Raw genomic sequence first — 14,960 nt, 5'->3', positions numbered from 1 at the left:
GTCCAGGAAGTGGATCTCTCGTGTAGAATGGTCCAGGCTGAGGTTGATGGTGGGGTGTAGGTTGTTGAAATCTCTGTGGAATATCTCCAGTGTTTCTTGGCCATGTGTCCAGATCATAAAGATGTCATCGATGTACCGTAGGTAGAGGAGGGGTGAAAGGGGACGGGAGTTGAGGAAACGTTGTTCTAGGTCAGCCATAAAGATGTTAGCATACTGTGGGGCCATGCGTGTACCCATGGCTGTGCCGCTGATCTGGAGGTATAAGTTGTTCTCAAACCGGAAATAATTGTGGGTGAGAACAAAGTTACATAGGTCTGCTATCAGGTTGGCAGTAGTGTCCTCTGGGATAGTGTTTCTAATTGCTTGTAATCCGTCTTCATGTGGGATGTTGGTATATAGAGCTTCTACATCCATGGTGGCAAGGATGGTATTATTGGGGAGGTTATCGATGTTTTGTAATTTCCTTAGGAAGTCAGTAGTGTCTCGGAGATAGCTGGGGGTATTGGTTACGAAGGGTTTGAGAAGAGTGTCTACATAGCTGGATAGACCAGTAGTGAGCGTGCCAATACCAGAGATGATGGGACGTCCGGGGTGCCCAGGTTTATGGATCTTGGGAAGTAGATAGAACAATCCTGGTCGGGGGTCAGAAGGTGATTCTGTGAGGATTTGTTCCCGAGTAGCTGTGGGGAGGCTTTTAAGGAGACAGTGTAGTTTCTTTTGGTAGTCCAAGGTGGGATCAGAGGGGAGAGGTTTGTAAAATGTGGTGTTCGAGAGTTGTCTGGTTGCCTCCTGGTTATAGTCGGCCTTATTCATAATGACCACAGCACCCCCTTTGTCAGCTGGTTTGATTACAATGTCCAGGTTGTTTTTGAGACTCTGGATGGCATGGTGTTCAGCGCGGCTAAGATTGTGTGTCGCTTGTTGTCGTTTGTGAATAATGTCAGTCTGTGCGTTGTTGCGGAAGCTGTGTATATAGAAATCCAGATTGTAATTCCGACCGTCAGGGGGAGTCCATATAGAATTATTTTTCCTTTGGTGTTGGTAGGGGGGATCTGGTAGGTCAGATTGATGTTCAGTGGTGGTTTGGAAATATTCTCGGAGACGGAGGCGGCGAAAAAAAGCCTCAAGGTCACCACAAAATTGTATCCAGTTTGTGGGGGACGTGGGGCAGAAAGAGAGACCCCGGGACAAGACAGACTCTTCTGCTGGATTGAGTTTGTAGCTGGAGAGGTTAACAATATTATCCGGTGGGTTGAGGCAGTTGCTGTTGTAGCCAGTGGTATGGAGCAGGTTAGAAAATTTATTGTCTTTTCTTTGTTGTAGGGAATAGAAGTGTGTATAGTAGATTTCTTGTCTGGTGGAACAAAAGTCTTGCAAGGTGTCAGTCGGTGTGGATGTTTGTCTTGAGATGAGACGATCTAAGTTAGAAATGTCATTCTTGATGGTTTTCTGTTTCTTGTATAAAATACTTATCAGGTGGTTTCTTAATTTCTTGGATAGTGTGAGGCAGAGTCTTTCACTGTAGTCAGTGAAGTATGTTGATCTTAGTGGATTGTTCACTTTCAGTCCTTTGGGTACGATGTCCATTTTCTTGCACATATTCCTGCGCATCCAGAAATATAATCTACGCTATCATGTGCCGAAAGTGTCCGTCTACTATGTACATTGGACAAACATCTCAGACACTTCGCCAAAGGATTAATGCCCACAAAACAGATATTAGACAAGATCACAAAGAGAAAACAGTTTCTTGCCACTTTAACCAGAAAGGACACTCTCTAAATGACTTAGCCACCTGCATTCTGCTACAAAGACCTTTTACATCTGCACTTGAAAGGGAATCCTCTGAACTGTCATTCATGTTAAAATTCGACACTTACCGACAAGGACTTAACAAGTCTTTGAACTTTCTCACCCATTATCAAGACAGTTTCCCCAATTATCACCTGTAATACCATTAACTCACAAACATCCCACTCTCCCTACCTTTAATATCAGCAATTCACAGACACTTACCTTCCTTCCTCCCCCTTCCCACCCCCCCGCATCCTCCTTCTGTTCTGCAATGTGATTTGTCCTTTTCATATTTGTTCATTTTTTTAAATTGTATCCTTTGGTATATATGGTTGTGACTACTTTCTTCCACTATTTGATCTGAGGAAGTGGGTCTGGCCCACGAAAGCTCATCATCTAATAAACCATCTTGTTAGTCTTTAAAGTGCTACATTGTCCTGCATTTTGCTTCGACTGACTAGTAGACACACTAGTTGATTAAGTCACTCCCCCACATTTGCTGCCTATCAGAAAGGCAGCGGGGGGTGGAGTGGGGCGGGGGGGGGGGGGGGGTAGGGCTTCAAAGTGGCAGCGCTACATGAAGCCCTGAGTCAGCAGGAATGCTTGAGTCCCCTGCTGGCCCTATGGTCCCCGCAGAGCTTTCGCCTTTGAAGTGTAACAGCCTGCACTTTAGTCAATAAGGGCGCTTCCCTCTTTTAATCAAATAATCGATGCAAATTGTTTCAACTATTCAATTAGCCAATTAATCAAAATTTTATATCCCTATAGGATACAGCCCTAAATATTTACCATTGTTTGTCATCTTACCTATTGCCTTGTCTCTGTACCTCACTCTCACTGTTCCTTCTCTGTTCGCTCTTTTCCCGTGTCCTCTGGCACAAGAGCACAGCATGCACAACTGCCATAATGGCAGAACCAACCCACTCCCTCTGGTCAGTATGCTGCTCCCTACGTCTACACAGGATATGGGCACAGTTCCATGGAGCAATGGGAGGCCAGCAGCAGGAATTACTGGACCAGCATTCCTATACCGTAACAATTTACTCACAGCATAGGGTTTCAGCTCACCAGAAATAGCACAAAAGTGGAATGTCTCCTCCAATACATGTGAGATGGAGGCTAAGTGCCTGGCAGAAGCCGGGATGAGTTTTAAAGGAGTACTTTTCCATCTAAGGAGGAAAGTTATTAACACTCCAATAAGCTCTTAGGATATGTATACACAGCAATTAAACACCCGTAGCTCACTAGTGCCAGCTGACCAGGGCTTGCAGGTCTTGGGATGTAAAACTGCAGTATAGATTGCTGAAGCCTGAGCCCAGGGAACTTGCAACACTCCAGTCTAGGGTCCAAAATGTCTACACTGCAATTTTGTAGCCCCATAGCCTAAGACAGCTGGCATGAGCTGGCCACAGATATTTAACTGCAGTATAGACACTAGGAGTGTTAGATAGAGAGTAAGACAGTGTTTCCCAATTGGTGCTCCAGGGAACCCTGGGGATCCGCAAAGCGAAAGCAAGGGTTCTGCAAGGAGCCGGCACTCCCCCGCCCCCTGTTAAAGAGACAGAGCCATGGCGAGGGCTTTTTTTTTTTTTTTTTTTTTGCACTCAACAAAATGCGGCAGGGGCCTTTTTTAAGGCAACTCTAGGGGTTCCATGACCAAATAAAAATGGGAAACACTGGAGTAAAGAGAATAGTCAACTAATCACATGAGTTCTTAGCAGTTAGTTGATTATTCTATAGTCCCTAGGGACAGGGACAGTAGCTAGTGCAATTCAGCCCCACTCCTGGGGAGCCCCCTGCCACCCCGCATTGCAGCCTCTGTATCAGAGGCAGCAGCGCAGGGTACCAGGTGGGTGCTAGTCCATGAGGGGAGCCAGTTTATAAACCTGGTGAGGTAGGGAGGGGAAGGCTGCCATGAAGCAGCCCTTGTCCACAGCAGCCTGAGCTGGCTGCAGACAGAAGCTGCTCCGGCAGCAGCCCCTGTCCACAGGAAGCTCAGACCGCCCCCATAGATGTGGGCAGCAGCATCCCCTAGCGGGCCCAGGCTCACCGTAGACAGAAGCCGCTCCATCGGTGTGGAGCAGCCTCTGTTCGCGGTGAGTCTGGGCCCGCTGCAGGCAGAGGCTGCTGCCATGAAGCAGACTCCTTTGGGTCCCCTCCCCCACATTACTGCCTCCGATAGAGACAGACGACGGGGGGGGGGGGGGGGGCAGAAAGACAGGCAGCACCATGGAGCCAATGCTGGGGGGAACTGGCTTTTAAGTCAGCTCCCCCCAGCACTGACTCCTGCTTCCCCCTCCCCTTCTTGTTGCCTATGTGAATTAAAGTAGTCGATTAGATTAACCCAAGTGTTCCGCAGAACCCTGGGGTTCTGCAAAGTGAAAGCAAGGGTTCCACAAAGAGGCAGCACTCCCCCGCCCCCTCTTAAAGAGACAGACAGTGGGAATCATGGCAGCGGGTTTCCCCGAGGAAACGTGGCCCTAGGGGTTCCATGGCCAAATAAAATTGGGAAAAACTGGATTAACCAATGAGTACAGGTTTATTGGTTAATCAACTAATCATTCATATACCTAGTAGATGCACCCTTAGAGCCCCCGTATCCTACTGCAAGCTTTGATAAAATGAATGGTTCCTTGTGGTCCCAGAATCTCCAAGTGCAAAATAAAAACACATTCATTAATTTCCAAAACACAGAAATTTAATTAGAGCACGGGATGTGAAGTCAGATTTCTGACTGCAAGTTTTGGAGACTGTATCTTGTATGCAATTTCTTTTATGTTTGCTGCAGTACACTGAACTATATGACTGTGACCAGAATTAGACTTCTCTTCGTCTGCTGCAACTTGAGTAGTAGGTAACTGCCAAATACTACAACACTTTATATCTGAACTTGTTAAATGCATCAGGTCAATGCACAAAGATGTCCTCCCATGTGTTGAGAGATTTTAGATGTGCAAGCAAATGCCTCAAGCTGGTAAACACAGTTGTAAGAGTAGCAGAACAGACTATCAACAAGAAGTTTTCAAGAGCTTACATGTAAACAGCCACATTTGCTGTGCCCCTGTGTATCACCTCCACCACAGCCAAATACTGACGGATCTGCTCACTTGGGCGGCAATTAAGCAAACATTCAGAATTGTTATCAAGATGACATACTTGGCACAAGTGTGCTACTGGTGTTTCAACCTATTTCTACAGCTAATCCACTAGGATTAGCTTCAAACCTCACCTACAAATAAAGCCACACAGGAATGCCTTGATAAAAAATGCCAGCTCAGAACAAATTCTGAAGCCCATTTGTGCAAAAATATATAAAAGATTATTGGGGGGGGGGGGGGAAGAAGAGAGAAGAGAGGAAGACAGAGAGAGTGGGTATCAGCATTTTCCCCACAGAATTTGATCATTTTCCCCCAAAGCACTTGAATCTCAGTGAGATTGATTTGTGGAGCTCCTGGCATAGATATTAGCAAGGCTTCTAGAGTAACAGCAATAGTGCTGGCCACTGACCACCATTATTTTCAGAGTAGAGCTAACTGAAATAATGTGTTAGGTGTTGTCACATTATTAGATTTTAAATAGGGAAATGCAGATCATTGCTGAATCTGCTGTTGTGTGTTTGCCCCAAATTCTGGGCAAAGTGAGGTGTCTAATGAAAGCTCATGCTTTGCTGATTCTGTTTATGCTACTCATATACATGTATGATTTTTATATGTAAAATTATGAATATGGGCTCTGTACCTGTATTTTAAATGTGTTCTGTCTGGGAGACAGCAGCAGGCATTGAGCGAAAGTCCACTGAATAGCTATGCTGCAAGAACAATGGGCTCTTAAGTGTTGCCAATAAACACCTGAGGAATTTGGATGCAAACCTGCAGATCAGCATATATGATGGCTCCTTGCCTAAAAGGACACGGGCAGCTTAGTTGATCATGTGATCAGCTCTATTTTGGAAGGCACCACCACTCAGAAGAACAATGGGATTTCCATGCACATGGGCAAGATTATAAAAGGATCCTGGAGGTGCCTCCATCTTTGTCTTCAATCCTACTCTTAACTTCAGAAGCATCTTCGCTGTGGTCAGAGAGCCCAGAAGGATCTGTCGACCCATCCTAACAAACGATGTACTCCGGAGACTCTTAAGACAGCAGTGTCACGGAGCGTGAGGGAGAGTCACCAGGCCCCACACCCCCATCCTCAGCCACATGTGATTTTTAGCCAGCAGGTAAAACATAGGTTTATTGGTTCACAGGGACACAGCGTAGCTCAGATTTGTAGTTACAGGAACAAGGAGCATTCAGTACAATCCACCCTTCTCCCTAAGACAGAAAGCTAACTCACCCACTTAGCAATTGCTCACACACACGTTTAAGGTTGCCAGGTGTCCGTTTTTTGCCCAGACAGTCCGTTATTTGGGTCCCCCGTCTGGTTAAAAAAAAAACCAGAAAATACCAGACATGTGAAATGTCTGGTATTTCCTGTTTCCCTCAGATGGAAGCCTGTCAGGGACAATTTTCCCTTGTCACAGGGGCGGGGGAGTGAGGCATACAGGGCTTTTTTGGGGGAGGGGCTTAACTTTGGTCTTCCCCCTTCCCCCCACAAAATTTTTTCCAGGTGTTTTTTTTTGGGGGGGGGAGGGGAGGGGGGGAAGAGATGCTCAGTATTTTTTGTTAAACCATCTGGCAACCCTAGTCAGAGAAACAAGTGGCTGCCTGGAGATAAAGGATGTTGGGGTGCCAGATGGTTTAACCAAAAATACAGAACATCCCCCCCAAAAAAAAAACACTAGGGGGAAAAATAAGAGGGAGACCAAAGTTGAGGGGAAAAAAAAGACTCCGAGAGTTAAGCAAAATAAATAAATAAAAACAGCATGGCCCTGTCAGTGCATGCAGAGTCAGAATACAGATAGGAACAGGGGAGAGTTTGAGTACTAAGACTCAGGGAAAGCATTGCTTCCCCTTGGTCTTTAGGCTTTTTGCCGGTGGCCATTTTGGTTTCTTGATCAAGCCGGAATGCAGCTTCCCTGTGGGAACCAGGTAAGCAGGAGGTCCGGGGGCAGGAGGTGTTGGGAGCCGGGCCCAGTTGCCGAGTGTGTCATAGGGTTGCCAGGTGTCCGGCATTTTTGCCTCCTGGTAGGCAAAAAAAGAAAAAAAAATCAGAAAATACCTGACATTTTAGGTGTCCAGTATTTTCTGAATTTTTTTTTTTTAAACCAGGCAGGTGGTGAAAAATGCTAGACTGTTCGGGTTAATACCAGAAACCTAGCAGTCCTCTCTCTTACAGTGGCCACCGAGCAGATCTGACAGCTGCAAAACCGGGCAGAGCCGCTCCCAGACCTCAGTGCCTTGGGGCAGCTGCTTCAGGCCCAGCTGGGGCGCTGCAGTGCAAGGCACACTCTGGCTTGGCAGGTGCACTCTGTGCGCTGCCACTCTCTCCCCCTGCGCCTCTCCACCCCACTGGGGAAGTGGCAGCAAGCCAGGTCTGGCAGAGTTGGGGCTTTCTTCATTTTTCTATGGGTCAGGGGCCCTTACCCAAAAGTTTCCCCACCCCTGCCATAAATAAAGAAAACATTGAAACCTTGTGTTGGACATGTTAATATTTTACTTTATTTAAAATTAAGTTTGATAAACTAACATGAGAAAGTTAAAACGCTTAAGTCTGTTTATTGATTTAAATCAAACCAGGCTCCCTAGCTGCAGCACTAGCAAAATGTCTAAGGTGTAATTATGTAAATAATGGTGAGTTTCCATTAGTAACTGGTGGTCTGTGGAAAGGCTTGCTGAGCGCCAGGTGGTCCACAGAGTGCATGAGCCCCTTCCCCATCCTAGGAGAGCAGCACAGGCCAGAGTAGAAGGGTTAAAACTTGGCACACCACTTCAGAAAGGTTGCAGACCCCTACATTAGACTTTTAAAAGGATGTTTTGAAGCCTCCAATATATATTTTCATATAATCTGGTAAAATACGTTGGCTTTTTTGCATTAGTAAAATGATTGTTTGTGGATCGCTGAAACTATCTTAATATTTGTTAGAGCCAGAGAGTACCAGTCACCTTCACCTGGAAGTTACACTGTGAAACACAATAGTTCTAATTAGCACATCTACTTGTACAGCAGCAAAGTGTTTAATGCATCTTACAAAATACAACATTAAGGCCTCTTCCACAACATGGCCTTTAAAAATCCAGAGTGACAAGAACACATGTATACAGGCAGTCCCCGGGTTACATACAAGATAGGGACTGTAGGTTTGTTCTTAAGTTGAATTTGTATGTAAGTCGGAACTGGTACATATTGTAGGGGAACTCTAGCCAAACATTTCTCCAGAGCTCAGTTTTATTCTCCCACACCTCACTTCCCTCGGTCCTTTATTCTCAAGCTGAGGTGTCTGCTGAGAAAAGCCGCTCCGCATCTCCCTGGTCTGCTGGGGGGAAGCAGCTAGTGTGGGGTTACCTCCCCCCGTTTGTAAGTAGGGATCCGATGTAAGTCGGATCCATGTAACCCGGGGACTGCCTGTAATTTGTTATTACAGACTTATCCATCTTGGTTCTGTAAAATTTTCATTGGAGTTTTCATTTTAGGTTTCCAAAACACTTTTTGCAGGTCCACATTCACATTTCTATGCCAATGCCTCCATCACACAGCAGGAAATCTAGGGAATTAGTCTTACTTGTACAACAAGGCACTGGGAGTTCAGATGTCAGGAAACTTTGAGATAAATACAATATTGTTCTTCAAAGGCAATCTCTTTCTGTCCATGCAACCAGGACCTGGTAGTGCTGTAGGCAGGATACCCTTGGCAAATACCTGCCATCCCTACAGATTTAGGAATAGCCCTTTCAGCCTTCTTTTGACTGAAAACTGATGGAGCAGATGGAACCAATAGCATGAGAGTGGGGACTCCCTAAGACAACATGACAAAAAGTCTTCAGTCAGGATTGGAAAGTGAACTGATTGACATGACAGCCACCAGAAGCCTCTGGGGTCTTGGCTGTGCAATGGCCCATATGTAATCCTTTTGCGCCCAGGAAAGGAGGCAAGTGAACATTTTGCTGATCTCAATGTATTAAGTAGGATGTGCACGTCAACTGCTTCTTAAAAGAAATTTTTAGCACACACGGAAGTCTGAACTTGAAAGTCACACTCCGAGGCAAGCCTAGTCCGGTGCAGCTGCAGCCCTGCCTGGAAGCAGAAGACAGACCAAAACTAACAGGCCCTGATGGTTTGAATTCTCTGTTAGGACCCCAGAGAATTATCACCTCTAATATCATTAGCTCACAGACATTTACCTCCCCCCCGCCCCATCTCCCTTCTGTTCTGAAATTTGATTTGTCCTTTTCATGTGTGGTTTTTTTTTATTGTATCCTTTGGTATATATGGTTGACAATTTTCTTCCACTATTTGATCTCAGGGAGTGGGTCTGGCCCACGGAAGCTCATCGCCTAATAAACCATCTTGTTAGTCTTTAAAGTGCTACATAGTCCTACTTTGTTTCATTTTACTATTGTTCTACTCCAGCCCTTTCTAAATCTTACTTCCCCCTCCACCCTCTTTGAGACTTACCTGTTTCCTGATTTTTTTTAAGTCATAGCTTCCTGATTAGTCCTCCTGTTAACCATTCACCATTTTAAATATAAAAAGATCCATAAACCCAGCCCTGCCACTCCGTCCAGTCTGTAACCCTGGACTATTCTTGTCCTATCTTGGTTCTCTGCCTTCCATTCAAAATTCCACACTTGGACAAAGAGTGTTTTCCATTCAAGAGGCATCCTCAAGTTCCACTCAGAGGGTGCATGGCGTTTCCTGACCATCCACAGCAGGGATCTCCTCAGTTGGATCAGGTGAAGATGCATCTCCAAAAACTCTCCTGAACATAGTTCAATGTGAATCTCAAAGCAAATGACCATGAAGCTTATTTCTTCTTAACTGTTTCAAGAAAATAACTTCAAGCATAACACTCCAATCAGTACAAGGCATACTGGGCTAGCTGCAGCCTTGTAGGAGGTAAACAGCAGCTTAAATAGGATCACTGCAGAGCAGAAGCTGTATAATCATGTTCTTAGGATGCAGGCCAATCAGAAACAGCATCCTGATATGGCTACAGCTGGACTGAAAAAAATCCATTGGCTAGGAAAGAAACAAAGCTCCCCACCAATGGTAACACTGTTGTCACCACCAATTCCACAATGAAGAGTTGCTACTGGATAATGTATATTGGGTTGTAAGCCAATCATAACATGATCAATGCTGCTTAGAAGCAGCATCCTGCTTCAGTATCATTGCCTGCACTGAAGCAGCAGTCAGATGTTCTGACTTGCCATGAACAATGTCTGTTATCGATATTATGCTGAGTCACAGAGACGATGCAGGCACTAAGGGAACTGCAGTGAATGCCGGTACACACCGTACTCAGCAATCTGCCCCAGCGCAGAACAGACCATTCTAACACATTCCATCCCCTAGTAATGCAATGCTTTAGCCAGCTGCCAAAACACAACTGTCTTCACACTTACCTATCTTTCTTTATTGGCATTTTGCATGTAAAAAACACAAGTCTTTACAACCACATACTCAATACTTGCTTTAAAAAGGAACCATTTATAGACTTCTCAAAAAAAGCACAACTGGAACCTATTTTTCCTACTGGGAATTCAGACAGCTAAACGGTCTTATTTGTTTACTATGAACCCTGACAAAAATTAGCATGTCCATTAGAATTTCATATTGCATGCACATAGATTTTTGCAGTATTAATCTCTTAATTTGTTGTTTAAACCAGTATTTACTTCCTTAGCATTTAGATAATATTAAAAAGATGTGCGCCAACAGATTTCAAAGAGCATCAATAATCCTAGTCAACATCCCTAATCTAACTTGAAATGGCATAAATAACTGCTTTTGAGCTACACTTTCACAAGTCAATCAGGATTGCCAAGATTTATTGAGTATGTGGTTTTTTCTGCACACAAACACTTCAAGATGCATCAGTTCCTCCTGTTAAGGTTATCAGGTAGTTTTACATCTGCATAACTCCCAGAATGTAATTCTTATTAACCCATCAGAAACACACTAGTCCAAATAACATTGGAGAAGACTAACCCAGCAGCTGAATGGCCACGCCAATACCAGAGATTGATTCTTAACTGGCAGGAGCAGTGAACTATTTCTGTGTATAGTACAGGAAACAAACAGCAGTGAGTAGTAAAATAACTAGAGATGTAGTGGTATATGGACTTGTATAAAAATATTAGTTTATTCTTTTAAATACAAAGAATTCCTACTACTACTGTGGCAAGTTAAACATCTGCTTCAGGAAAATAATCCTAAAGACACATAGTGCATCATTAAGAATGTCTTTAAGCTGCCAGCTTTGAATGGGGCATGATCAGCAAAGAGCTCTATTTTCTTACCATTTCCGTATTCACATCATCCCAATGGTTAAATTGGATCTGTAAGTACCGATCCCTCTTGATTACTATCACCACAATTACATAGATAGCCCCATAAACGTGCATAAAACTGTCCACGTCAGAATATTTAGCATAATTCCATCTGAGTATATTAACAAACAAACATTATTAAGATGCATCTCCTAAGCACTAGTCTCCCTCACTGATGCAATTTTGCACCAGAGGTTAATATATCTACAGCCTTCCTTCAAATGACCTCTGATGAAAGAGGCAGGATGTCCATCATTGACCTTCAAGGTAACAAACCTGAATAAAGTTGTCATGCCAAGAGAAGGGTTGCAATATGTAGTTTATTAAGCAGTTGCACACACATGGAGAGTGGAAAGAGAAACTGACCTTATATTTAGCTTGCTGGAATTTCAGCCCTTCCTGCTCTTGGCATCGCTCCGAGCCGGCTCTCTCCCTTACATTTCTATACCCAGGACTGGGTATAACGTACTCTTTTCCTAGGTCGATGTCCTTCATCTTCTCCTTCCGTAAACGCCAGGGTTTACAGTTTTATTTTCACCTCAAAAATCTAAAGAGAATTAAAGTCCCACTTTAAGGCACATATCCTACACCCTATACAACACTGCATGATTTATAGGAAGCTTTTTAACCAAAGGGCTTGGACAGCAAATTTGAAATCCTATTATAACAAGTGATCTAACTACTTTTACTACAGTGCCTTGTGGAGAACTGATCCATGAGCACATGGATCCCTGACTGAGCTAGTTAAAGTAACCACCGAACTAAAGTGACTCAGTGCAGAAGGGCAACAACATATCCCCCACTTAATTTTCAAATGTGTGTTTTGTTACGTAATCTTAATTGCTACACATTAGTCACTTGGGTCTAGGAAATATGGGTTGTCATAAATGTTTCAATTTTCTTGATTGTGTAGTTTTACATATTAGCATTTCAAAATACTATGCTAGTTTCAAAACCCATAGAACATACAGCAAGCAGTTCTACAAATCTAGCATAAGATATCAGTCTTCTCAACAGCACCCACAGACACTATGAAAAAAAGCGTATTCTCTAAAATATTTTTCCTCCCACACAAGTACTATTCATCTTACTTTGTAAAAAATTTTTAAGCATCACAATATATTTTCCATATGTATACATTTATTTATAAAGAAACTCTGCACTGTTCTTTTCAGACTAAGTCAAGTCTTTCAGGTTCCAGTAGCAAATTAATTCATCCATAAAGCTGTGTGCCTTAAAGTGACCTTGACATTACATTTTATACCTCCATACTTGTTGATTTAACAAAACTAGTCACCATGAAAAAGGTCACTTCAAATTCATACTGCAGCAGGAAAACTAGATCAGCAGGTCCAGCCTGGTGCAATGGATTATAACTTTATCACAAGCAGTAAAAAAATCCATCATCCACTCATATTAGTTGTGTAAAGATGGTTATCCTATTTCAGTAACATGCCCCTTTGGCTCATAATTACATCAACCCCCTATTTCACAACGTAGGTGAATCAATACCTTTTATTGGACCAACTTCTGTTGGTCCAATACAAGATACTACCTCGCCCATCTGGCCTCTCTAATATCTCGGGACCCACACAGCTCTCTCAACCTACATGCAGAGCCCCCGACTGTTTCCCAGAGAGACCCACCCCCTGAAGCAGGAATCCATTGAAAGCACAGGGGGCTTCCATTCCCCCTCCCCTGCCTGCCCGCCTGGGGATTTATTTGTCTGCGCTGGGCGAGCAGGATTTTGCATCTCGCCGCCGCCAGGGCCTCTGCGTGCAGGCAGCGTTGGCTGTACCTTGCGGGATGCTCCATCATCTCTTCTGCAGCACCCTCTGCGGGGCCAGCCGCACACGGCACCCAGCGGCTACAGGGCCAACGCCGGTAACGCAAGGACACCAGCGGCCACCGGGGACCCCGCATCCCGCACCCCCACCCAACACGGGGCGCCTGCAGCCCACCGCCCTGCCACTAGCCACGGCAGCACCTGCACCGCGTCAACAAGGGAGGGGTCGCCGGCCTTGCCCGCCTGCAGCCCCCCCGCTGCCACAGGCTGCATCTGCCCCCCCGAGGGGGATGCGACCCCCCCCACACACCACAAGGAGGGGAGGCTCCCCCCCGCCACAAGGGTAATGCCCCCCCGGAGGGGGATGCGGCCCCCCCCCACACCACAAGGGGGGGCTCGCCCCCGCCACAGGGGGAATGCCCCCCCGGAGAGGGATGCGCCCCCCCCACACACCACAAGGAGGGGCTCGCCCCCGCCACAGGGGGAATGCCCCCCCGGAGAGGGATGCGGCCCCCCCACACACCACAAGGAGGGGCTCGCCCCCGCCACAGGGGGAATGCCCCCCCGGAGAGGGATGCGACCCCCCCACACACACCACAGGGGGGGTTCTCCCCGCCACAGGGGTAATGCCCCCCCGGAGGGGGATGCGACCCCCCCCACACACACCACAAGGGGGGGCTCCCCCCCGCCACAGGGGGAATGCCCCCCCGGAGAGGGATGCGACCCCCCCACACACACCACAGGGGGGGGTTCCCCCCGCCACAGGGGTAATGCCCCCCCGGAGGGGGATGCGACCCCCCCCACACACACCACAGGGGTAATGCCCCGGGCCGCCCGCTCCCTCCGGGGCGACCCTACCTCAGCTGTCCCGGGCGCACGGGGGTGGGGCGAGAGGGGGTAACCCCCCCCCCCCATGACGGCCCTGCCCTAGTCCCGCCCCCACCCTGCGTTACCTCTCCCGGCTCCTGCCCCGCTGCTGCGGCTTCTGCACTCCGCGGCCCCGCAGCCAAGCCACAACCTTATAGCGGCGCCGGCACCCGCTCTGCGCCTGCGCCGCAGCGAGCTGGCCCGGGGGCACGCCGGGAACCGTAGTTCCCCTAGCGAAGGCGGCGGGGCCGAGCCCATTGGGCAGGGACTACGTTTCCCACCAGCCGCCGCTCCCCTCCCTCCCCCGCGCCCAGTGCTGCTGCCGCAGCGCTGGCCGGGCCTGGAACGTTCTCTGCGCTGTGTGGCCCCGCACGAGCCGGAGGGGGAGGGTGGAAGAGAGGCGCTGACCCCCGGGGAGGGGCAGGCGCTGGGGTGCGACCCCTGCAGGGCGGGAGGCCCAGCAGCAGCACGCGGGGGGGGGGGGTCGACCCCTGCAACGGGGAGGGGGGGTACCTCTGCAGCAAGGAGCCCAGGCTCCTGGGGGGGGGTATCTGCTCCTCACTGGCAGACACTGCCCTGCTCCTGCCCCACGCATGCCCTAGGCCTGCCTGCAGCAGGGCAGCCTGGGGACCCCCCCTGCCCCCCCCCAGACACCCTGCACCTGTAAACCCGGCTAGTGTCAGCGGGAAAGGACCCTACTGCAGCCACCAGAAAACTCCAGGAGCCGCGTTCTCCTCGCGTTCTCCTCGCCTTCATCCACACTACGTCCAGGCTCCAGCGCAGCCTGGAATAGCAAAATACATGGGGCCTCTTCCCTTTGCCTGTGACCGAGGGGACAGGTACAATTACCACAGACAGGCACCTACCTCCTGACTAACTGGACCCCATTCTGTGCCCCTCTCAGCCTTCCTTCATATGAACAGATTGAGAGATGGGATACGTCACTGGAAAAGATTGCTTATGAAAAGTTGCCAAGACCTTTAAAAACAAAGGCTGCGTCTAGACTGGCAAGTTTTTCCGCAAAAGCAGCTGCTTTTGCAGATAAACTTGCCAGCTGTCTACACTGGCCGCTTGAATTT

At 47.4% G+C, this 14,960-nt stretch overlaps 1 protein-coding gene across 4 annotated transcripts in view; it reads right to left on the bottom strand.

Annotated features, from left to right (window-relative positions):
- The window catches only part of ABCC5 (ATP binding cassette subfamily C member 5), an 87,713-nt gene extending 73,608 nt beyond the window's left edge, over positions 1-14,105 (bottom strand). For all 4 annotated transcript variants that reach the window (XM_075938121.1, XM_075938128.1, XM_075938126.1 and 1 more), the window contains exons 1-2: positions 13,968-14,105; positions 11,595-11,775 (exon numbers count right to left, since the gene is read on the bottom strand). In XM_075938121.1, coding sequence (XP_075794236.1) covers positions 11,595-11,723 — 129 coding nt within the window. In that variant the 5' untranslated portion in view covers positions 11,724-11,775; positions 13,968-14,105. The remainder of the gene's footprint in view (positions 1-11,594; positions 11,776-13,967) is intronic.
- Positions 14,106-14,960: the final 855 nt, after the last annotated feature.

This window comes from Pelodiscus sinensis, chromosome 10 (assembly GCF_049634645.1).
Source record: "Pelodiscus sinensis isolate JC-2024 chromosome 10, ASM4963464v1, whole genome shotgun sequence".
Taxonomy (NCBI): Eukaryota; Metazoa; Chordata; order Testudines; family Trionychidae; genus Pelodiscus; species Pelodiscus sinensis.
Note: the sequence above shows the minus strand (reverse complement) of the source record. Positions and strands in the feature narration are given on the sequence as shown.